This window comes from Danio rerio, chromosome 4 (genome assembly GCF_052040795.2).
Source record: "Danio rerio strain M-AB ecotype USA chromosome 4, GRCz13ab, whole genome shotgun sequence".
NCBI classification, from domain to species: Eukaryota; Metazoa; Chordata; class Actinopteri; order Cypriniformes; family Danionidae; genus Danio; species Danio rerio.
In genome coordinates, this window is record NC_141024.2 from 77917864 (window position 1) to 77941500 (window position 23637).

The 23637-nt window shown below is 41.6% G+C and overlaps 3 protein-coding genes and 1 non-coding gene across 8 annotated transcripts in view; 3 read left to right on the plus strand and 1 right to left on the minus strand.

Annotated features, from left to right (window-relative positions):
- Window positions 1-23637, plus strand: part of znf1086 (zinc finger protein 1086) — an 893143-nt gene that overhangs the window by 617549 nt on the left and 251957 nt on the right. The window contains exon 1 of one of the 4 annotated variants that reach the window (XM_088650921.1): window positions 1689-1956. The exons of 2 other annotated variants lie outside the window; for them this stretch is intronic. The gene's annotated coding sequence lies outside the window, so the exon portion shown is untranslated. Of the gene's footprint in view, window positions 1-1688; window positions 1957-23637 lie in introns of those variants that run through there. One more of the 4 variants, XM_088650922.1, reaches the window with a different exon arrangement.
- The window catches only part of si:dkey-220a11.5, a 765979-nt gene that overhangs the window by 209780 nt on the left and 532562 nt on the right, over window positions 1-23637 (plus strand). The window lies entirely within an intron of this gene.
- Window positions 952-18062, plus strand: LOC101885193 (uncharacterized). Its single transcript, XM_087249028.1, has 4 exons — window positions 952-1101; window positions 2310-2459; window positions 7857-9108; window positions 15236-18062. Exons 2-3 carry the CDS (start codon window positions 2375-2377, stop codon window positions 8918-8920), a joined length of 1149 nt encoding a protein of 382 aa, XP_087105154.1. The 5' UTR covers window positions 952-1101; window positions 2310-2374; the 3' UTR covers window positions 8921-9108; window positions 15236-18062.
- LOC148682936 (uncharacterized) lies at window positions 8166-11566 on the minus strand. Its single transcript, XM_088650896.1, has 2 exons — window positions 9420-11566; window positions 8166-9097 (listed from the first exon to the last, which is right to left on the minus strand). Exon 1 carries the CDS (start codon window positions 11547-11549, stop codon window positions 10104-10106), a length of 1446 nt encoding a protein of 481 aa, XP_088507022.1. The 5' UTR covers window positions 11550-11566; the 3' UTR covers window positions 8166-9097; window positions 9420-10103.

Here is a 23637-nt window from a genome sequence, read left to right on the forward strand (position 1 = left end):
GTCATGTGATTTTGTTAAAAGAGATCATGTGATGCTTAAAATGTGTGTGAATGGATAAAACGTCAGGCTGAGCACATTATAAAACATCTGAAATGTTGTTTTGGTCATTATAAAACGCCTTACCATTTCACTATTAATGTTATTATATTATTAATGATCTCCAGAATCAAGAGCGCCTGTGCTCCGCGTCTGACATCTTCAAACGCCACTGCGTGCTCACTGCTTGTCAGGATTGTCTTCTGAGGCGCATTCATTTAGAAAAGATTGATGCAGCTTCTCCTACTGCAGCAAATGCAGTTTTTACTGTTGATATTTGGCGCCAGTAATCAGGAAGTGACAATTTTGTTTGCTTTGACTCGTTGGATGGAAACAATGCTTCGTTTGCACAACTTTTATGCGATAATCCAGTTTTGCGCATAAAGTTTATTCACATTTTTTGATGGAAACATAGCTAGTGTGGCTTGAGTCTTCAATGCTCATTTGCATCTTTACACAAAGACTTCAGCCATCAACTATGAAAAGCTTCTACAAAAACAACACATGACTCATGCATTACTTTGCAACCAGGCTTGGGAAAAAATAAATTAAAATGTCTTTCAAATCAAAATACCTTAACATAAGTGTGTCAATATTAACTACAAAATGCAGCAGCCAAAATAAAAAACAAGCTTCCATCAATAGTACTATAAAACAACAGCAACAAATCAAATGAAGATGGCTAAAGTCAACTCATTTTCCCAATACATCATTATTTCTCTGTAAAACTGGTTTATAAAGCTGCTGGACTTCCCATCCCCCACTGTATGTGTCTTGAGTCTTCACTGCTCCCCACTGCTTATTTGCGTCTTTGCAGCATTAATGGGGGCCAATTGTGTCTTATCCAATCACATTCCAGATCCTGTAGCTCAGCAGGGTTGTATCTATATATTCTGGGTTCCTAACAGAAACGTCATTGGCTTATTTTGCAAAGTAAAGAGAACAACTTTGGAGGACAAACTACGATTGTTGATTCCTACATTGGGATCATTACCAACAACAACCTACAAAGAAAAGCCCACTGAGGCCATTTCTCATCCCACTTCTTCATTGAAGACTGAAAAGGTAAGTTGCACATTCTGAATTTACACTCTAATAATATCTGAATGCTAACATTATAAAAATGTAAAGTCTAAACATGCGTGGATGCATTGTTCAACGTTGTATTAAGTTTTTCGGTCATTTCTAAAAGCTTCTTTACAACTATTTTGTTTTTTTTTGTTTGTTTATTTGGTTATAAATATCCTGGCAAATGGACTGTAGCCCAAATAAGTTTCAACCTATAACATATATAGGTTGGAACCTGGCAGGCAGTTTTGAAGAATTTGATGTTTGCCCATTCAAACATACAAAGAGGTGGTAACATCAGTGAATACAAGTGAATGAGTTAAAGCTATGGATAAAGAAATGCAATCGTTTAAAGAAAATGCAACCTCTTTCCAACCTACCTGAAGGCAAAGATCTAGTGGGGGGTAAAAGCTTTTTTTCAATTAACATAATGACTGTCTTACAAATACAAAACAGAAAGCAGATAAAGTAGAAAGTAGAAAATGAGAGAGAAATGTATTAATAAGTCATGACTAAGAGTAAGTAGGGAAAAAAAGCTAAATAACAAAAAAAATACTTTTATTGTGGCATGGTGGTGTGATGTCATAAGACTGCACCACTCCCGCGTTATGATTCAACTGGAAAAAGGTTTGTTTTAAAGCCTTTACGCTGATGTAAACCAACTGATTAAAACTTCAGGTTGGTCATTTAATGCTAGATGTACCTGCTGTTGACAATGTTATTTTAACCCTTTATACAACAAAGTTCAATTTTACTCAAAGTAAGGTCTATTGTTTGAATAAGATAGGATAAACTTTATTTGTCCCCGAGAGTAAATTCTTTTCTCGAACAAATAAGTGCTACAATGTTTCTGTAAGCTGACCAAAAAAAATCAAATTAATTAACATCATTTGTTAAAGTTTGAATAAAGCAACAGTAAAGTGTGTATTAAATGTTTTAGTGAAGGTTTAATTTATTGAATAGCATAATGTCATTCTTTTTGAAGTATACATGACTTTATATAAGAAATGGAGTTGCGTTACTAGTTTTAATCAGCTCATTCGTAGCTATTGTTTCTTGCTCCGTCTTAGCTGATTTCTTTTTGTTAGTGACTTTCATATAAACAAACTGTTGAAGCAAGTGTTGAAGAGAAGTCATTTTGTTTCTGTTCATTGTTTTATTTATTTTAAACAGGACATTTTTATTGTTTTGTTCATTTTAAACAGGATAAAGTGTCCAAACACAGAGGAAAACTCCTGCTGAAGTGACTGATCTCCACACTGTTATAAAGATGGCGTTTATTAAAGAGGAGAGTGAAGATGTGAAGATTGAAGAAACATTTACAGTGAAACAGGAAGATCTGCAGGAACAAACAGGTTGGTTTTCATTCTCAAAGACCAACTCAGTCATTTGATCCTCATTCAGATATATTTTAATAATAAGAATACTAAATTAAATCCATCTTGCAGCCCTGAGTGTGCTGCCTAGTTCTCCTAAATGCACATAAGCACTCACTGAAAGACAGGAATGAGTTTCTTTTGTTACGTGTTCTCAGGTCTTTTGTCATTATTTTATGTGTTATTAGTCTCCCATTTTCTCAACCTTCTTAAGGTTATTACTTTTCCTGTTCTTCTACTGTTTGTAAAGCGTCTTTGAGCTCTGGCACTATATAAAATAAACAAAAACAATATTAAAAAAGATTAACTGAGCTGACGATGTTTGATCTACAGTATTTTCATAGAAGATATCTGCTATTACAGTGATAGTGTTGGCTTAGTACTTTTAATTTGCATATGTCTCATTGATCACAATTCCCTTATTTTTATCAACTTCTTTATGGGTCTAATTTTGTTTCTAGTAGTTGTTTCTAGTTCTCACAGATAGTATCTGAGTTAGAATTAAATCATTATTATAATAACTAATTGCCAGGGCTATTGCCTTTAAACAGGATTTCTGTGGGGTCTTAAAATATCTTAGATTCCCAAATCTAAATTTTAGGCCTTAAAAGTCTTAAATTTACTGAAATATTGTGTTGTAGGTCTTAAATCTTTTTAAATAAGTCTTCATTTTCCTTTGTGCATGTTCTGCTACCCAATCTGATTAAAACTCATACAATCACCAAAAATTCATTTGAACAAAACTTTTCATTCAGAAAGGTCATTTTCACTCTTTATCATAATGGTTTAATTACTTATAGCAACATTTGTTTAAACGTGCTCCATGTATTTACTGCTGAGGACAACGACCTGTACAGATTGTTGTGCATAAATTTAGTTTTTTATAGTTTTTAAAACATTTGTTCTTTTTATTATTTTATTATTAAATGTAATTATATACATTTTTATATAATTATATATAGGGCAAATAAAACTCTTTTCCATCTGGGGTATTTTAAAAATTCCTTAGCCTTTTAGCCCTTTATAAGTAAAAAAAATTAACCCTGGTTTAAAGTATGTCAGAAAACGTGGATGTCCTAATTTTAAATATGCTGGATACAATGGACACAAAAAAAATGAATTATTATAAAACATTGTACAGTTTTCTAAACTTGATGATGTTGCTGTGGGACGAAGTGAGGCAAAACAAACAAATTATAGTGGAACAATACCGTTCTGCACTCAATACGCGCACTGACTACAACTGGCCAACAAACTAGTTTAAAAATGTATTTTGCTGCTTAAGAAATGGATTACAGCATGCTGATGATATGCAAACATTTAAGTGTAAAGTTTGTCAGTATTGATCATATTCTTCACGTACCAGCAGGCGCTGCCATTGGAATCTTTTTGCTAGAGACTTTTTTTAGAAAATGAATTTTTAGATCCTAAAAATAGTGTAAAGTCCCGTGCACACGAGACGTTTTTTTGCTCGCGTTTGTCTACATATAAGGCCTTGTGACTATAGAAAGGGCGTCAATTTGACCGTGCACACTACGCACAAAACGCCAGGCGTAAAACCGTAATTTTTAAAGAAATGCCTCATGCTTGTTTTTTTATTTTATTTGATGCGCCGCGTTAAAACCTTCTTCACTAATCAGGTTGGCACTTTTGTTCAAATGCACGGAGCTGCTGAAGTTACAGTAAACAGCACATGGAGGTGCTCTAAACTGTCAATGCGAGCACACATTAAAGAAGATGCCAAGAGGCGATATCAACGTGGAGCTTCTTATTGCTCTGTGAACAATAATCATTTCTTCATCCCTAGAGGTGGAGCTGCTACTTGAACCATCCATGCTTGTTTGAGTCACCAGTAACTTTAACAACAATCGTGTGAACTTTCTCTCTTCTTCTTCTTCTGTGTTTCAAGCGGGTGTCGGAAGCTTAAAGTTGTGTAGCGCCATCTAACGTCAATGAGTGATATTGCATACTCTTCTGCTTGATGCTAGTGAAAATAGCTTGGGTTTGAATGCGGAAAAACATCTCGTAAAAGCGTCCTGGTGTGTAGGAGCCTTTATGCTGCTTAGACATGGGATGATAACCGTTTGCAAGGTTTGCAAACTGCCAATATTTTCTGCTGTACAGTCCCTACTGTATATGTAAGGATTTTTATGTTCTGTTATACGTTTTTTAGGACAACAGTATCTCCAGCAGAAAAGATCTCCAAAGATGAAATTTTAAATCGTAAAGAAATCTGTGTTTATGAAACAAAAGAACACAGCAGAAGTCAATAATTCATTTGAATTATTCAGCCTGACATGTTTACTGCTCCAAAATACTTTCAAAGTTTCTCAAAAGAAAATATATTGTTTTCAAAGGGAAAAAATGTGTTTGTTTTTTTATCCAGAGATTTTAAGGAATATATTTTAGAGCAGTAATCAAAATACAATGAAACCGTGATATTTTTTATATCGTGATATAAACCGTGACAAGGTTATCATATTGTCAAAATCTTATAAAGGCCATTATAAAGGGTCTTATAAAGGGTCATTTTCTAATTTTATTATTTTTCTTTGTATGTATAGTCATGAACACACTAGTTTGTAGAGTAGTGTGGTCGTTTTCTGCTATTTATTACTCATGGTCAATTCTCCAAAAGGCAACTGAATTGAAAGTTCTAAAACAATAGCATGAGATCTGGGGTCCGTTCTTAGTACGTGGATTACTCAATTAGCTGGATTTGGTTATTTTTGGCTTTGGTTTTGGTTATCAATGATTGTTTCAATCTTTAAAACTCATCTGAGACTTGTCATGGCAACAGTTCTGGTAGCTTAAACCTACTTGGGATCAGAAAAAATATATACTAATAAAACTTATGCAATCTGCTCTCCAAAATTAAAGTAGAAAGACTGCCACCTAAGGGTTCAAATAGATTTTTTTTAAATATAATCTTTGTAGATACAAACGTGTACATGTACAATGTTTGACTTTTTTTTAAAAAGGGGAAATAATTTATGCAGTCATGCACGTGTTTTGACCACTAATATGCCGGTGATTGACACCCTTACCGATATGAAAATGCTTTTTTTCATACAAAATTAATTTATACAGTTATTCTTTGCGCTGATTAAAAAAAATAAGTAGGCATAGGCTACTATAATTAATAATATTTTCTCTAAATGTAGACCTAAATACATTGATATGCATTGAAATACATGATGAATACTCTTGACTCATAAAAGCCTGCAGCTTACAACAAATGTGTAAAGTTATTACGTGTCATGTTTAACAAACCATTTACTGCTAATTTTATGTAATTTGGCTCACTTGGATAATTGAATATTAATCAGATGATGTCATTACGCTGCTGTGCCATCAGCCAATCGTTACTTTGCTGATCATGATTTTGAGGATCGATAGATCAGTCCTTCACAACACACGCAGCAATCTCAGATCAGTTCATACAGACATTTTAACCTGATTCACAAACTTGTTTACAGAACCAAATTAGCCAGAGATCAGTTATCAAGATTAAAAGATCCAGGATCTGCCAAATTATCTAAGATTATTTAAGTGCGGTACGAAGAACAGACCCCAGGTCACCGCTACGAATGACAATTTTTGTATGTCACTGTTTGTCCATGTACTCCTGTTATCCTGAGAGCTGATGCTGAGTATTCTTAGGCATTTTCTTACTTGAAATTGTTAACCCTGGGTCATTCTAACCCTAGTTAATCAATCCTGGGTTGTTTGTAGTCACCATCCACACTGCTCATGCTATACCTGGGTGTTAATTACCAGACGTTTCATATTCGCAAATCCCCGGGTTAAAATTATTATTTGTATATTTCCGTTGTCACTGTCCCTGATTGGACAAACATAAGGTCACCTTTTTAGATGCCATTTCTGCATCTTGTCGGGTATATAAAATGTAATAACGTAGGTCTTCAACTAAGTATCAGGAACTTGCACAAAGCCAAGAAAACAAAGACAAGTACAAGTGAAGTTTGTTTATAAACTTATTGCACGTGCTTATGATTGCTTGCGGTTGATCTCGCATTATTTAATTTAGGATTCACCAATCAGACGATTCCTAAACCACTATAAATACCCTAAATTCCATATCACAGCCATCTTCGTTTAGAAAAATCCCCCCTTCCACCCCTACTCCTTCTCCTTTTCTAGGTCGGTGGCACAAAAGCCCAGAGGTTAGCACTGTTGCCTCATAGCAAGAAGGTTACTAGTCGTTACCAAGCCAGCTGATGTTTCTGTGCAGAGTTTACATGTTCTCCCGGTGCTCACGTGGGTTTCTTCCAGGTTCCCCGGTTTCCTTCCACTGTCAAAAAACATGCAACTTAAGTTAATTGACTAATCCAAATCGGCACCATAGACATGCTCTTAGTAAGTAGTTATCTCTTAAAAGCAATCACTTTCTGTTTATTAGCTACTACAGCAGACGAGTTCTCAAGATCTACCCGAGCTCAAACTTCCCTTTCGCCTTTCAAATGGGAGAGAGCCTCAGGCTCTAGGATCATGAAGTGTAAGCACTTGAAATGAATGAAAACAAGTTGCAAAGTATGTCATCTTGCCATCTCCTCATCACTCCAGTTTACAGCAAACATGACATTAATCATTTGCATATGTTCATTCATTAATTTTCCTTCGGCTTAGTCCCTTTATTCGTTAGGGGTCACCACAGCGGAATGAACAACCAACTTATCCAGCATTTATTTTAAACAGTGGATGCCCCTCCAGCGGCAACCCAGTACTGGGAAACATTTGTTATATAAGTTATATACAAGAATGCAAACTCACAAAAATAAGCGTAATTTATGCGTACTTGCCATGAACATGCAGGAATTGTCTCAATCGGGTCTTCCAAGCAAGTTACAAATGTTTAAATCCAGTGGAAAATGCACAACACACAGCATGAGTAATCCAAAGTGAGTGCATTTGATCATTTACATTTAAAGCCACAGGCACAAAAACAGCTTGGTTTTCCTGACCCCCAAAATTAAATCTTCTGTAAGGTATATGATCTGATTTTGAGCTAAAACCTCAGACACATTTTGGGAAGACTTATTTTACATCTTGTAAAAAAGGTTTTATAATAGGAATCCTTTAAAGGGATTGTTGACGCAGAAATCAAAATAGCCTTACTATTTAATGTCCCTCATGTGGTTTTAAATCTTTACGAGTTTCTTGGTCCTGTTAAACACAAAAGAAGATCTTATGGAAAAAATGCTGGCTTTCTTTGTGTTCCAGAAGAAAGGAAATGTTTAAAACCACATGACAGAGAGTAAATGGTAAGGTCATTTTTATTTGTGGGTGAAACATCCATTTCATGCTTGTCGCTTTGTGGCTTCATTCTAAAAGTTCATTTGTTTTTTTTTAAAGACCTGATGGTGCTGAAAGAAGAGACCCATCAATGGAATGAAATGGAAGACAAACATCAAGACATATTAACTGATGAAAAACCCACACTGACTAAAAAGACTTCATCACACGGAAGACCTCGGAAATCCAAATCTTTGTGTAATTTTAGCAGTAACCAGTGTAGAAAGAGTTTCAGTCAAAAGCCAAAGCTTGATGTTCACAATAGGGAGAAACTTTACACCTGCAAACAGTGTGGAAAGAGTTTTCCTAAAATTGATGGCTTTAAAGCCCACATGAGAATTCACATTGGAGAGAGGCCGTACAAATGCCAACAGTGTGGAAAGAGTTTTACGCAAAATAGCAACCTTGAAGTTCACATGAGAACTCACAATGAAGGAAGAATTTTTACTTGCAGACAGTGTGGGAAAGGTTTTGCTAAAAAACACAACCTTAACATCCACATGAGGATTCACGCTGGAGAGAAACCTTACACATGCACAGAATGTGGTCAAAGTTTCCCATATAAAACCACATTCAATAGCCACATGAGGATTCACACTGGAGAGAAACCTTACAGATGCACAGAGTGTGGTAAAAGCTTCACACATAAAAGCACATTCAATAACCACAGGAGAATTCACACTGGAGAGAAACCTTACAGATGCACAGAGTGTGGTAAAAGTTTCACACATAAAAACACACTCGATAACCATAAGAGAACTCACACTGGAGAGAAACCTTACACATGCACCGAGTGTGGTAAACGTTTCCCATATAAAAGCACACTCAATAACCATATGAGAACTCACACTGGAGAGAAGCCGTTTGCATGTGCTCAGTGTGGAAAGAGATTCAGAGCCAAAGCTAGCCTCATGAATCACACGAATCGTCACACTGGAACCATAGTGTTCACATGTGATCAGTGTGGAAAGAGTCTCACACACAAAGACTCCATTAAGAACCATATGAAGATTCACTCAGGAGAGCGTTTTAGATGCAGTGAGTGTGGAAAGGGTTTTAATTGTAAAAGAAGCCTCAGTACTCACATGAAGCTTCACAATGGAGAGCAGAGTCCTCAAAATTGAGGCCTTGTCCACAGAAACACAGGTATATTCAAAACGGCAGCTTGTTCATATAGTTTGGCTGTTCAATGACATGAAGTTTATTTATAAACTACTTTTGAGAGGATGACATGCTATGATTGTCCACAGCTGGTCCTGCATTAGCTAATATGATTCACCAATCCAATGATTTTTAACTCACTATAAATAACGTTCGAGGTTACAGAAGTAACCCTTCGTTCCCCGAGGAGGGGAACGGAAGTGCCATGAATGGGAGGATTCGGATCAGAAGCCGCTTATCTGGAGAGTATTGAACGGGCCAATGAATGAAATTAATTGGCAGCGTAAGCTTGCGCAGGTGTGCGACATCTGCAATTATCTCAGCATATAAGCACACCTGAGCCAGCAGACGCCATCCTTTTAAGCTGAAGAGACTTTCAAACAGCTAAGGGACAGTCATTATGGCGACGGAATATGGCACTTCCGTTCCCCTCCTCGGGGAACGAAGGGTTACTTCTGTAACCTCGAACGTTCCCCTTCGGTTGGGGAACTTCAGTGCCATGAATGGGAGAATATGGAAAGCGCCATAATGACTGCACCTTACCAACACCCCCGATGAGGAGATAGTCAAGCAAGCGTGACGCACCCACATCATGGGGGGCGCGGTCCTCCAACGTGTCCCTGGCCCTAATTTATCCTACTTCAACAGAAGTTTTACGGATTTAGATATATTTTTTGGGAAGTCGTGAGCATCTAGATAATTCTAGGAAATACGACAGTACGTTGGGAAGCGTGCAATCCCGATAGGGAGGACGCTGCGGAGGCCATCCGTTACCCAAGGGGGGGATAGATGGCAGAATTTACCTATGGACTAGCCCTAAAAAGGGGGAGTACGCATAGCAAAGAGTGGTTAGCGGAGAGGGAAGACACGGGTCCGCCCAGGGGGGGGACTTAACCGTGGCGGAATAAGCATATGGGATCGCCTAGTGGGGATCACGCATAGCAGGCACCTATACCCAAAACGCGGGCTGACCAGCGGGCAGACCTACAACGTAGTGGGCCAGCAAGTGACTCCTCCGCTGAGTCAGTGCTGGGGGCCACGGAGGAATCTGCAGGGCTCACCTGACGGGGAACTTTACTGACAGATAAAAAAGGCGCACGTACCTCCGTGTTAGGGAGAATGGCGCAGCAAGCGTGTTTCAACACCCTACCGAGTTGTCTCCTCAATCACCAAAGGGTTACCTAATACCCTTGAGGAAACCGGCTCCACTCGCAGATTGTAAAACCTTGCAAATGTGTTGGGTGTCGCCCAGCCCGCAGCTCTACAGATGTCTGTTAGAGAGGCGCCGCGTGCACGCGCCCAAGAGGATGCAACGCTCCGAGTGGAGTGTGCACGTACTCCCGGGGGACACGGCTGACCTCGACTCGAATAAGCGAGTGAAATGGCATCCACAATCCAGTGGGATAATCTTTGTTTCGATACGGCACTTCCCTGCTGCCGACCGCCATAACAGACAAAGAGCTGCTCAGATGATCTAAAATTCTGAGTACGGTCCACATAAATGCGCAGAGCGCGAACTGGACAAAGTAAAGAAAGGGCTGGGTCTGCCTCCTCCGGGGGCAGCGCTTGCAGGTTCACTACCTGATCTCTAAAGGGGGTGGTAGGAACCTTGGGCACATAACCGGGGCGGGGTCTCAGGATAACGTGAGAGTAATCCGGCCCGAATTCCAGGCACGAGTCACTGACCGAAAATGCCTCCAGGTCCCCGACCCTCTTGATGGAGGCCAACGCAACCAGCAGAGCTGTCTTCAGGGACAGAAATCTTAGAGATACTGATTCGAGTGGCTCAAAGGGATCGGATCGCAGACTCGTGAGAACGAGGGCGAGATCCCAAGAGGGCATGAGAGGGGGGCGAGATGGATTAATTCGCCTAGCACCCCTAAGGAACTGGATGACCAGGTTATGCTTTCCCACGGTGCCGCCAGCTACCGCGCTATGATAAGCGGAGATGGCGGCCACGTAAACCTTGAGAGTGGAGGGCGACAGCCTGCTGTCCAACTTCTCTTGAAGGAAAGAGAGCACAACACTAATCTGGCAATTTCGGGGGTCTTCTCTGCGAGAGACGCACCATTCAGTGAATAGACTCCACTTCAGGGCGTAGGCGCGCCTCGTGGATGGGGCTCTAGCCTGAGTGATGGTATTAACCACCGCAGTCGGTAGGTTACCTAAGTCTTCCTCGCGTCTAGGGACCACACGTGGAGGTTCCAAAGATCGGGGCGAGGGTGCCAGATGGTGCCCTGTCCCTGAGAGAGTAGGTCCTCTCTCAAAGGGATCCGCCAGGGGAGGGCCGTCGCGAGGAGTGAGAGCTCTGATATCCAGGTCCAGTTGGGCCAAAGGGGCGCAACTAGCAGAACCTGTTCCTCGTCCTCCCTGACCTTGCACAGAAACTGCGCGAGCAGGCTCACTGGGGGAAACGCATACTTGCGCATGCCCCGAGGCCAGCTGTGGGCCAGTGCATCCGTGCCGAGAGAGCCCTCGGTCAGGGAAAAAAACAACTGGCAGTGAGCGTTCTCGGGGGAAGCAAACAGATCGATCTGGGCCTCCCCGAATCGCGCCCATATCAGCTGAACAGACTCGGGGTGGAGTCTCCATTCTCCAGGGCGTAACAGCTGTCGTGAGAGCGCATCGGCTGCACGATTGAGCGTGCCTGGGACGTGAATGGCGCGCAGCGATTTCAGCCGCGGGTGACTCCAGAGGAGCAGACGGCGGGCGAGCTGAGACATGCGGCGAGAGCGCATACCCCCCATGCGGTTGATATACGCCGCCGCCGCCGTACTGTCCGTCCTGACCAGCACGTGTTGCCGCTCCAGCACCGGTAAAAAGCGGTGGAGAGCGAGGAACACTGCCAACAGCTCTAGGCGATTGATATGCCAATGCAGCTGGGCACCCTTCCAGAGGCCCGCAGCCGCATGCCCGCGACACACGGCCCCCCAACCCGTGTTGGAAGCGTCTGTTGAAACAACAACATGGCTGGACGCCTGTCCTAGAGGCACACCGGCCTGTAGGAACGAGGGGTCGTTCCAAGGGCTGAGGGCGCGGCGACACAGCGCAGTAACCGAGACCCGGTGTGTGCCCGCGTGCCATGCGCGTCTGGGGACCCGATCGTGAAGCCAGTGCTGAAGTGGTCTCATATGGAGCAACCCGAGCGGCGTGACGGCGGCTGCGGATGCCATATGCCCCAGGAGCCTCTGAAAGAACTTCAGTGGGACCACTAGTTTGCTGTCGAGCTCCCTCAGACAGTTCAGCAACAGGCGAGCGCGTTCCTCGGAGAGGTGCGCTACCATGGTGATCGAGTCCAGCTCCATCCCGAGAAAAGAAATCCTCTGCACGGGGGCGAGTTGCTCTTTTCTCGGTTGACCTGAAGCCCCAGTAGGCGGAGATGCCGAAGCACCTCGTCCCTGTGCATAATCAATTGCTCCCGCGAGTGGGCTAAATCAGCCAGTCGTCGAGATAACCGAGTATGCGAATGCCCGCGAGCCGAAGGGGCGCTAGGGCACCCTCCGCGAGTTTGGTGAAGACCCGCGGAGACAGAGAGAGCCCGAAGGGGAGGACCTTGTACTGCCACGCTCGACCCTCGAACGCAAACCGCAGAAATTGGCGGTGGCGTGGAAGAATGGAGACATGGAAATACGCGTCCTTCAGGTCTATGGCTGCAAACCAATCCCGAGGACGAACGCATTGGAGAATGCGCCTCTGCGTGAGCATTCTGAACGGCAGCTTGTGCAGACAGCGGTTCAAAACGCGCAGATCTAGGATTGGCCGTGACCCACCGCTCTTTTTGGGTACGATGAAGTATGGGCTGTAAAACCCACTCTCCATCTCGGCTGGAGGAACCGGCTCGATTGCACCCTTCGCCAGGAGGGCAGCAATCTCCTCTCGCAAGACAGGGGCGGACAGGGGGTTGACCCTGGAGAAATACACGCCCGTAAACTTGGGGGGCCGTTTCGCGAACTGAATCGCGTAACCGAGTCTGATTGTGCGTATGAGCCACCGCGAGGGGCTGGCCCGCGCTAACCAGGCAGGCAGAGCCCTCGCTAATGGAGTCATCGCTACAATCGCTGACGTACCAGCGGTGGGGCAGCGCGGAGTGGGTGTGCTGATCCGGGAAGCACGAGGGTCCCGCGGAAAAGCTGGAGGAGAGCGATTCGCTCTGGCTCCGCACCCTGACTCCGGAGAGGGGGCTGGAGGGCTGAGGGAAGGGAGACCGTCCCCCCAGCGCTCGTGAGCCACTGGCGAAGCACGTAGAGTCTGCGAGCCGGAAGGCAGCGCGTCCCGGACTGGCAGAACTCGTGCAGTCACATCCGGGGAAGGGAAAAAGTGCTCTTTTACTGATGTTTTGGTGGCACTGAAAAGTACCGTTGTTATCGGGGCCCCGCCCTCCAGCGGGGAAAGAGCAAGTTTCCTCTTCTCCGGATGGCCTGTCTCAGGGACGCTTCGTGGTCCGTTTACCGGACTTAACGGCGCCCTGGGCAGGAGGGGCTGCCTGCTTTCGAGGTGAACGCCGCGCCCGCTTGGCCGGAGGCGCAGGCGGGGGCGGGGCAGCACTCGTTGGCGGGCGCCCTCGGCGAGGAACAGCGCAGGTGGATGGCTCGGCGGGCGGAGCGGGCTTACGGCCACGCCGATAGATGACATTGCCCATCGCATCCGACTGCTCTTTCACCGCCTTGAATTCCTGGGTGAATTCACCGACGATGTCGCCGAACAGGCCAGCCTGGGATATGGGCGAGTCAAGAAAGCGAACTTTGTCAACGTCGCGCATATCGGCCAGGTTTAGCCAGAGGTGGCGTTCCTGAACCACAAGTGTGGACATCGTCCTCCCCAGCGCACACGCGGCGGACTTAGTAGTCCGAAGAGCATAGTCGGTCGCGGTGCGCAGCTCATGTAATAAGCTTGGGTTGGACCCGCCCTCGTGCAGCTCGGCCAGCGCCTGCGCTTGGTAGCGCTGGTAGGTGGCCATCGCGTGCAAAGCAGAAGCAGCCTGGCCCGCAGCCTTATAAGCTCTGGCTCCGAGGGAGGCAGACAACCTACAGGCTTTGGACGGGAGGCGGGGCAAACCCCGCCACGTAGAGGCGCCGCGCGGACAAAGATTGACCGCGATAGCGCGCTCCACTGACGGGATCGCCTCATACCCCCTGGCAGCTCCACCGTCAAGGGCGGTGAGGGCGGAGGCACTCGCAGCACGGGCAGAGAAAGGTGCCCTCCAGGACTGCGTGAGCCTACTGTGCACTTCCGGGAAGAAGGGGACGAGAGGCTTCGAAGGCTTCGCCTTCTGGTCCTCTACGTAGCACCCATCTAGTCGGTCCGGCCGCGGAGCTGGGGGATAAACCATCTCCAACCCCACGGCCGAAGCAGCCCGGGAAAGCACGGCTAACATGTCCGCTTCAGGATCCGATTTGACAGCGCTCACCTGCCCGGAGGGGGCGAGCGGGTCCGGATCTTCGTCGGACAGTGAAAGCCCACCCTCCGATGCCGCGGAGGACATCTGATCTCCGGTGTCAGCGAGTGTGAGAGCTACCATCTGGTTAGACGGATCACTCTCACCACCCGAAGCTTGGATGGAGCGCCGTGAGGAGCGAGAGGTCCGCGAGCCCGTGGGCGGCGGATTAGCTCCCGCTGAAACCCTCAGATCTGCCCGAGCGCCCGCTGCTTTTTTAGAACAGGAGGCAACTGGGGTGGCTCGCTCTCTTGCGAAAGTTAGCCGCGATCTTAGCTGTGCAACGGTCATGGCATCGCAATGACGACATGAACCGCCCGCGAGCACCGCATTAACATGCTGGACCCCCAAACATGCAATGCAGTAATCGTGTCCATCATCCGGAGACAGGAAACCCCCGCATCCAGAAACGCACAGTCGGAGCGCCATCCTGAAAAGGACGTGCTGCACGACTGTGTTGCTCTTTTAGGAAAGTTGCAACTATACGCACCGCTCTGGAGGACCGGACCCAAAGAACCGCAGGCAAGGGAGTAACCCAGCTCGACCGTCTGCCACCGCGAAGACCCACTCTGGACCGGGAGACACACTCGTTCGCTCTGAAGTGCTGATCAGCAAGAGGAACCCTCATCGACTCACTCAGAAAGGATCTGAAGCGAAAAGGATGGCGTCTGCTGGCTCAGGTGTGCTTATATGCTGAGATAATTGCAGATGTCGCACACCTGCGCAAGCTTACGCTGCCAATTAATTTCATTCATTGGCCCGTTCAATACTCTCCAGATAAGCGGCTTCTGATCCGAATCCTCCCATTCATGGCACTGAAGTTCCCCAACCGAAGGGGAAACAGAGTTTCTAATCTTAGTTATCTTCATCTTGAGGAGTTTCCACCCACTCCTATCCACCTCATTTCTAGATTGGGCAACTCAGTGACCCTGTGGTCAGTACTGTTGCCTCACAGCAACAATTTCGCAGGTTAAAGTCTCTACTGAACCAGTTGACATTTGTGTGGAGAATACTCATTCTCCCTGTGCTCACGTCCGTTTCCCCTGGGTTCCTTCCACAGTCCAAAAACAAGTGACCTAAAGCCTAGTTCACACTGCATGACTTTAAACATTGGCAGATCGCTGTGCCAGTCTGAAGTGCAGGGGGCAAAAGCATTAGGGGCGTGTCAGAATCCATTTTTTGCTATTTTTAAGGACGGAAAACCACGCTCTGCAATGCAGCGCATGGTCTAACAGGGTTGACTTTATTCTCTTAATGAGCTATGGGTGTATTTTGAGAATAAACCAATCAGAGTCTCATCTCTCATTCCCTTTAAGGGCCCATTGCGTTCTGCCATGGTGCATTTGGTTAAGAATGAGCCTCCTCCAATTGGCCTAAACTTTCATTCTCTCTTTCTTTTTTTTGGATAAGGAAATGTTGTGAAGACATCCATTAGCCTACATAATTAATTTTGTTTATAAAGCACAATGATTTGTTTCAAAACTCTTTCTAAATGCAGTCCTAATTTCCAGCAAACAAATAAATGAACAATAATAACAAAGTGTGGTCACTATGCCTCATATGGTCTAATACCTCACTGGTGGACAAATCTAAGCTTGTTTTTAATGAAACAAATATAAATATGCATATAATAAATAATACAAAAGAAACTTTACCAATAAAAGCTGCAACACAGGACAATTGAATGGACTTACAAGCTTGAGGCCCTGGTATACTGCAAACTAACCTTATGGAGCTCCACCTTCTTTGATGTGTGGTGTCTTCCCAGTGATTTGTTTCTCATTCATGGAGTCAGACCGAGAACATCACCCAAAACAACACTAGCTACATGAATACACTGGAAAGTGGAGTACAGATGTATCCGCACCTGTACAATCACTTGCAAAGAGATTTTAGGACGCAGAGGTGCCGTTTGTTAGATGATTATGAATCTGTTCTTCTCTCAGCCGCCACCAGCATGTTTAGGTGAAACGCAAGGAGCGCAACACATTTACCCCACCTACATAACCCCACCTACTGAAGTGTAGGAGTGTTGGAAAACAGTATAGCGTTATTCAGCCTTTACAAACCTTATTCAGACATGAAAGATCCTGTGCACTTGAGAAAATGTTTTGCTGCATTCATGTCATGTGTGCAATTTTTTGTCTATGTGTTTCTTAAGTTGCGTCGAATGATCGAAACTCCGTAGACACTGATAAGATCTGTACAGTTTCTCTCCAATGTGAATCCTCTTCTGTTTTTAGATGTGTTAAATTCAAATTCTTGTCACAGTGTAAACACTTGTACGGTGTGAATATTCTGGTGCAGTTTTAATTTTGGAGCTGTAATAAATGTATTTTCACACTCAAAGCTAATATACTCTTTTACACCAGTTGGATCTTCATGTGTTCATTAAGGTTTGCTGATTGGTTGAAACTCTTGAACTTGTGTTTGCGGAGTTCTATGGGGAGAAAAGTCCAGCGTGACCACGGCTTAAGTGCAAGTGAATGGTTTCTCTTCAGTGTGGCTCATCATGTGTAGATTAAGGGATGATGATTGGCTAAAACTCTTCCCACACTGAGTGCATGTGAATTGTTTCTCTCCAGTGTGGATCATCATGTGAATCTTAAGATAGCCTTTTCTTCCAAAACTCTTTCCACACTGAGTGCAGGTGAAACAATTCTTGTCTCTTCTTTTTAAGATACCATCAGTCTGTAAATGAGTTTTTTCCTCAATTTTGACATGATGTTCCTCCTCTTTACTCCCCTCATTCTCTTCAATTAGATCTGAAATAATAATAAAACACTAGTTTTCATTAAGTCTTAAAAACTCTCATCAAAAGCTGAAAAGTGAAAAGACTGAAAACATTGGCTACACACATTAAATGTAAAATAAAACACATCATATTTTGTTCGGTCTATTAACGTGTACACATTCAAGCAGATTCAATTCAATTCATCTTCATTTATCTAGTGCTTTGACAATGTAAATTGTGTCAAAGCCACTGTAAGATTTAAGATATCACATATATTTTTATGTCTTTGACAATTCAAACATGAGCCGAAAACAGACAAATTGACTCTACAACCCAACAGGCGGGAAAAGACCTGCTCCCCTGCTTCCCTCCATTTACATTTGAATCCCCTGAAAATCCTTTGTTCAACCACCCCCTCTACACACTGTACTCATACAAAATGACCATTTCAAAGTCTAAATGTTCTAAATCAACCCAAGTGACTCTGTCATGTTTGATATCATTTGAAATGTCTCAGTGCGACTGGTACAATGGTCTTGTTCCCTCAGAAACAGACATAACCAAAACAATAGATATATAGCTTCAGGTTTCTTTTTAACCACTGCGAAGGGTGTGCCTTTACTATAGGCAGAAACTCTTCCACTAAATGCAAATGCCTTTTGTTATTCACACACTACTTTCCTTGAGGGGATTCTTGGATTACTTAAGGGAAGGTTTGAAACATGTTCTGGGCGATTCTGCTTACCCAGATCAATCCATAACATGGCGCTTACGCTCCATGTTATGTATATTTTGAAGGTATGCATCAGGTATGCATCTTTTCATCTAGGATTTATCTTTGATAATTTGATGTTTTGTATTGATCGTTTATGAATTGACTGAATGAATTGGCATAATACACATTTACCTGATTATTAAATTGTAATGTTTGAACATATTTTGCTTACTCTGTCATTATTCATTTTAGTAGATTACGCTGTTTTCTTGTTTCTGCACTTCCTGTGTCTGGTCAGTAGATGGACTAAAATCCAGTTGAGATGGAGCATTGGGCACATGATTTGTATTTTAGGGATCCGTCTGACTCTTGATACTGATTCATGTGTACTTAGGTGGAAAGGGTGTTAATTTCTGTCTAGGTCAACAAGGTGTTGCACGGCTAACCTAGATTGGGTACCCGACCTTTGTTTGGAAGTAATATTATTCTAAATTAAGTTAATATGGGAAACCATGGGCTTGGTGAAAACCAAAATTATTATAGAGTACAGTAGTCGGTTACATTTATAATAATGCCCTAACCTCTGATTGGAAATTATATTGTCTTTACTCAGGGGTGTACATCTAAGCGGGACTAACTAAAAATACTTTAGAATGAGCAAGCATGGTAGCGGCCATCTAAAAGTATTAGTCAATTATCTCTGTTTAATATTCAAAACTGATGAGAGTGTGACTGTGAGGGATGCCATCGGCTAGGGCGATCTTAGGGTGCTTTCACACCTGTGAATCGATTCAGTTGTCCCAAAACAGAGATTACAAATGTTACATTGTTGCTCTTTGCTCTTGGAGCGGTTCGCTTTCACACTGCAAAGTTTCTAATCGGACCAAAATAGCTAAAACAAGTCACGTGCGAGTAAACTCTCCTTACATTGGTCAGAGTGTCAGGGTTTATTTTGCAGCGTACCGCTACGCTGTCAGGAGAGGTGGTGGTTTGGTGGTGATTGACAGGGTGCGCGCGCGACGTGTATGAGGAGAGATGCGGTGGGGAGGGGTGTGAAGTGTGCGCGACGATGCCTATTTGAGGACTGGGAGGGAGACACAAGATTACCGGGAGATCATCACTCGTTTGCAGGCATCCGGAGACTCGCGAAACTTCCCACCCTACTCATTATTCTCTCTTCATTTAGCCTTAAGCCTATTACCTATCCATGAAACACTGTGATATAACCGTGCTCGGATCGGTTCGCTTTCTCACTGCAATCGAACCGCTCCAGGGTTCGTTTCAATTGAGCCGAGACCACCTCATTCAATTGATCTCGCAGTGATTACTTTGGCGAGGAACAGAGCGCGATTGCCTTGTTCACACATCTTAAACGAACCGCGCTAACTGGGCAAACGAGATACATTCCGAAACAAAAGTGTAGGTGTGAAAGCGCTCTTACTGAGCGGCATGAGCACCCGAATGAATAAATGTAATAGTTACGAGTGAAGACAAAAGGCTCAAACATTTATCTAAATTATGTATTAATATAATCTTCTTAATGTTTTGTGATTGGAGTCAGAAAAAACAAAAGATAAATATATTAATAGTCTAAACCGCCTCATACTAAAATTGAAGTCAGATATGAGTTAAATTTAAAGTAAATCAACATTGTGCATTGGAAAGACCAAACAGGCATTGAATCTTCATCCACCAGTGGACACCGCCATAGGACCAACTGGGTGGACCTTACACCACTTAACATAGAAGTTATAGTAAATTGAAACTGTGTCAGTCCAGTTTTCATAGTTTCTTACATAATTGATCATAAAAGTCTTTTTGGTCATATTGATAAGACACAGATTTGAAAGTGTAGAAGTCCATCAATTAGCCCAATAATGAAACTTAACAGCATGGTTGAAGGCTAAACGCATGTAAGCCTTTTCTAGTTTTGCTGAAAAGAATTTTGTTGTTAGAAATCATTTATATTCATTTTTAGCTCCAAATTTAATCTGAATTAATTTTAAGTGATCATAAAATTTTGACTATTTGTAATTGTAAAAAAACATCACATACATCATTTATGACTTAATTTAGAGTTTTGATTTATATAATATTCCTCACTCTTCAGTTATACATTCATTAGGGACCAAACGCCGAGTTTCACGCCCTGGGTTTGCGCATCTTCTCACGGACAGTATCCCAGTAGGTACTGAAGAAGATTTCTATTCTCTCAGTGTGAAGTATTTTTTAAGTGTAAAGCAGTTAATTTTCTCTTCACAAAATGTATGTAGTGTTTGCAGCAAACATGCCAGCGTGTGTTAAAAATACAGTGATATGTCTGTGTAAGATGAGAGTGCCTGCACAGGAGCAACACTAGGAGAAGGCTGAGTGACTGATTGTGTAGAATAACTGAATATGTAAAGCACTGATTATTTATGTTAAATACTTGTATGAAGCTATATGTGTCAGAAGTTAGAATGAGTAACATATAATCAAGTTATTATCCTATCATAACGATGTATGTAAACACTTAGTTCCTTTGCATAAGTTGCATCTATGGAGAGAGAACTTTGGTGTCAAAACAGTTGCTGACATAGACCTGTAACATCTCTGTTGACATGAGCTGGTGGGCTGAGAGCCAAGAATAGCAAGACCCCTTAGACTAGAAACCTATTCAAAAATGGTCAAGAGTTAAAAAGAGACTTAGGGGTGTGTCAAATAATCCTGTATAAAAATTGTAACAAACACAGATACTTCAGAAGGTGCAGGAGAGACTTCAGACGGTGTCCAGGAGAGACTTCAGAATGCTCTGGGGTCTGCTCTGCTCTTTCTCGGCTTTATTATGGAGAATAAAGTCTATTTTCTGATATTCAAAACCTCTTGTCTGATAATTTCTAATTGATAAGTCAAAATTTACAACAAATGGCGCCCAACGTGGGGCTGGACAGAGACGAACGGGTGACACTGGACATGCTGGGGCTTGGAGGAAAAACACAAATATGTGGCCACGATAAAAAACGGTAAGCAATTTTTAGCATTTTTATTTTTTTATGCAAAGAGCATTTTTAAGTTTTAAAAGGAAGTTCTTAAAGTGTGGTGACAGTTAAGAGATTAAAGCAGATTAATAAAGTAGAGAGAAGCGCGCAAAGACCTCGGAGTACCCGTTCTGTTTTAATAATAATAAATATTATTATTCAGGAGGCTAGGGGAAAAAAGGCACAAATCCTGTGAAATGCTATTTTTACTGAAGAACAGTAAAGACAGGAGCAGAAGTAACAGGTCACTCAAGAGGAGTGTAGTGGAGAATTCTGTGGTTATAGCTCTAAGGTGAGAGGCTGTTCGGACAGGTCACTCAAGAGGAGTGAGGTATATTTATGTAATTGTAAGTATTTGTGTATTTGTCTGTGTTGCTGGGGTGCTTAGAAGCTATCACCTTTGATCTAGAGAGACTAGAATAGAGGTGAGGTTCAGGTTACACAGTGTAAGAGATGAGGTTAGGATGAGTGAGAAGTATGATTGTGTTTAGAAGTATGTTTGCAATAAGAGTGAGTTTAAAAGAATTATCGTTTTATATTATAATATAAAAGAAGGACTGCATATGTTGTGTGATTAAGGAACACTAAGATAGAGAGTGATGCAGTTTAGGGAAGATATTGTGATACAGAGGAGGATTAAGCCTCATAAAATTAATTGAGATCATATTGCATTTGAAAGACACAGACTGAAAAGAAGAATATATACTAGTTAAACATTTTTCTGAATAATCTCTGTGTGTTTGAAGTGTTTTTAAGTATGAAATAGGCAGAGAGGTGACTGAAATTCCTGACATGTCGACAGTCTGGAAGAAGGTCTGCTTCAGGAGTGGTAAGAATCTGTCTATTTTAAGAACAAAAGTTTCACAGGACAGATAGAAGCTAAAGAGTAAAGAAATATTATAAGGTATTAAATAAATAGAAATATTATAAAGTAATGTAATAAGATAAATAAAATAAGAAAATATTAATTATAGAATAAGATTTAAAAAATAAAAAGTGTTAATAAAAATGCAACTGGAAGCTATACTAATAAATATTTAGAAATTCAAAAATTGAAGCATGGAACTAACTACATATGGAGATAAATTGATATATTAATAAGAAAATAAATTTACTAAATCAGTATGAATCAAAAATAGATAAGTCAATAATTTGAGTAAAGAAAAAACTAGAGAAGAGGAAAAGTTTAATGAATATTGATTAATGGAAGAGTTAATGATCAAATGTTTAAGGAAAATAAGTTTAAAGAAAAATGAATTAGGAAAATCTAATAGGCAAAAATGCAAATTTTTGAAAAGGAAAAGAAGCATAGGAAAATGGAGAAAAAAGAAGTCCAAACATTGTTTAATAGAATTAAAAGAGAAGATGTTTAAAAATATATATTATAAAGTGATATATTATAAAGAAGTTAAATAATGTAAGATGTAATGTAACTAGTGAGGAAGCACTAGAATAAATTAATAAATATAAGTGAAGCACAATCTGAAGCCAAAGAAATTAATTATAAAAACATTTAACAAATAGAAAATTAAGCATATTTACATATGATAAAAATGATTGAGAATTAGAAAAAAAAAGTTGTTAAACAGTAAACAAAAATAGATAAATTAATTAATTAATTAATAAAAGAAATGGATAAAAGGAGTCTTTATTTGATGAAGGAAAAAATGGGAAAAAAATAATTTATTAAGTCATGAGCTAAATACTATATATATTAATTAAGAGGACATAGGGATGAACTTTGGGGGACTGTAGTCTCGTACCTACCAGACATCTGAGTATACTGGCAAATGGAAAGGTGTTTGAAAAACACAGAGCAAAATGGCTGTGGACACTTGTGACATGAACTTTTTGCCCAGGATTTACTGAGGACTGAAAAAGCTACATTTGTTCAGAGACATTCAAAAAAAGACACTAACAAGAGATTGATGAACTGATCAAAAAGAAAAAACGCTCCACCAGAACTTTACATCAGCTGAGTCAAAGAAAGAAGCCAGCCCAAAGAGAGAGGGGGAAAAACTGTGCCCTGATATGAAGGAATGTCAGGACACCACAGAAGCACCAATCTGTGAGCTGGTTGTCTCAGGTTGCGAGGGGGGATAGTCTGACAGTCCACCTCAAAGTAGCTCCTATAGTCCAAATTAAGTTCAAGCATTACAGAAGGAAAATTAAGAACAAAAGTGTAGCTACCCATTCTTGTATCAAATCAGTCTCCTGTCAGTTTTAGAGAAATTATTATCATGCAAATTTTTAAGTAAGAAAAAGTGTTATAAGGTAATTTTAAGGTGAAACTTTAAATGTGTAATGATGAAATTATATATTATGATGAATGTTAAATAATTTAGGTTTAAGTTTTAATAGGTTTAATCATAAAAGTCCTTAAACATTGAAGGATAACTTACAATGCAGCAGATTGACTAAAGAAAAAGAGAAAAAGCTTTTGATAAGGCAATACATAATTTGGAGAATAAATAAGAATGGAACTAAGTATTTAAGTTCAAATTAAGTAAAGGAAAATCTTAACATAATTGTATTGTGAATGGCCTAAATCAATATTGGATAGTGAAAACTGGAAAAATTCAAATCTAGAAAAATGATTTATAGTTAAAGGAAAGATTGAAATAACAATTTGAAATAAATTCATAGGACATAAGGTCAAAAAGTAACAGTTCTAAATTGCTATGAGAAAAATTGAAAGAGAACAGTGTTTAAGAAAAAGATAATGTTTTACATGAAAACATATGTGCAAAATAATTAGAAGAAAATATTAAGGAATAATA

Bases quoted from the DNA above. Each gene is read 5' to 3' on its own strand.
- LOC101885193 (XM_087249028.1), top strand. From the start codon at position 2,375: ATGGCGTTTATTAAAGAGGAGAGTGAAGATGTGAAGATTGAAGAAACA. The intron at 2,460-7,856 runs GTTGGTTTTCAT...TTTTTTTTAAAG, and splicing joins AGATCTGCAGGAACAAACAG to ACCTGATGGTGCTGAAAGAA.
- LOC148682936 (XM_088650896.1), bottom strand. From the start codon at position 11,549: ATGGAGACTCCACCCCGAGTCTGTTCAGCTGATATGGGCGCGATTCGG.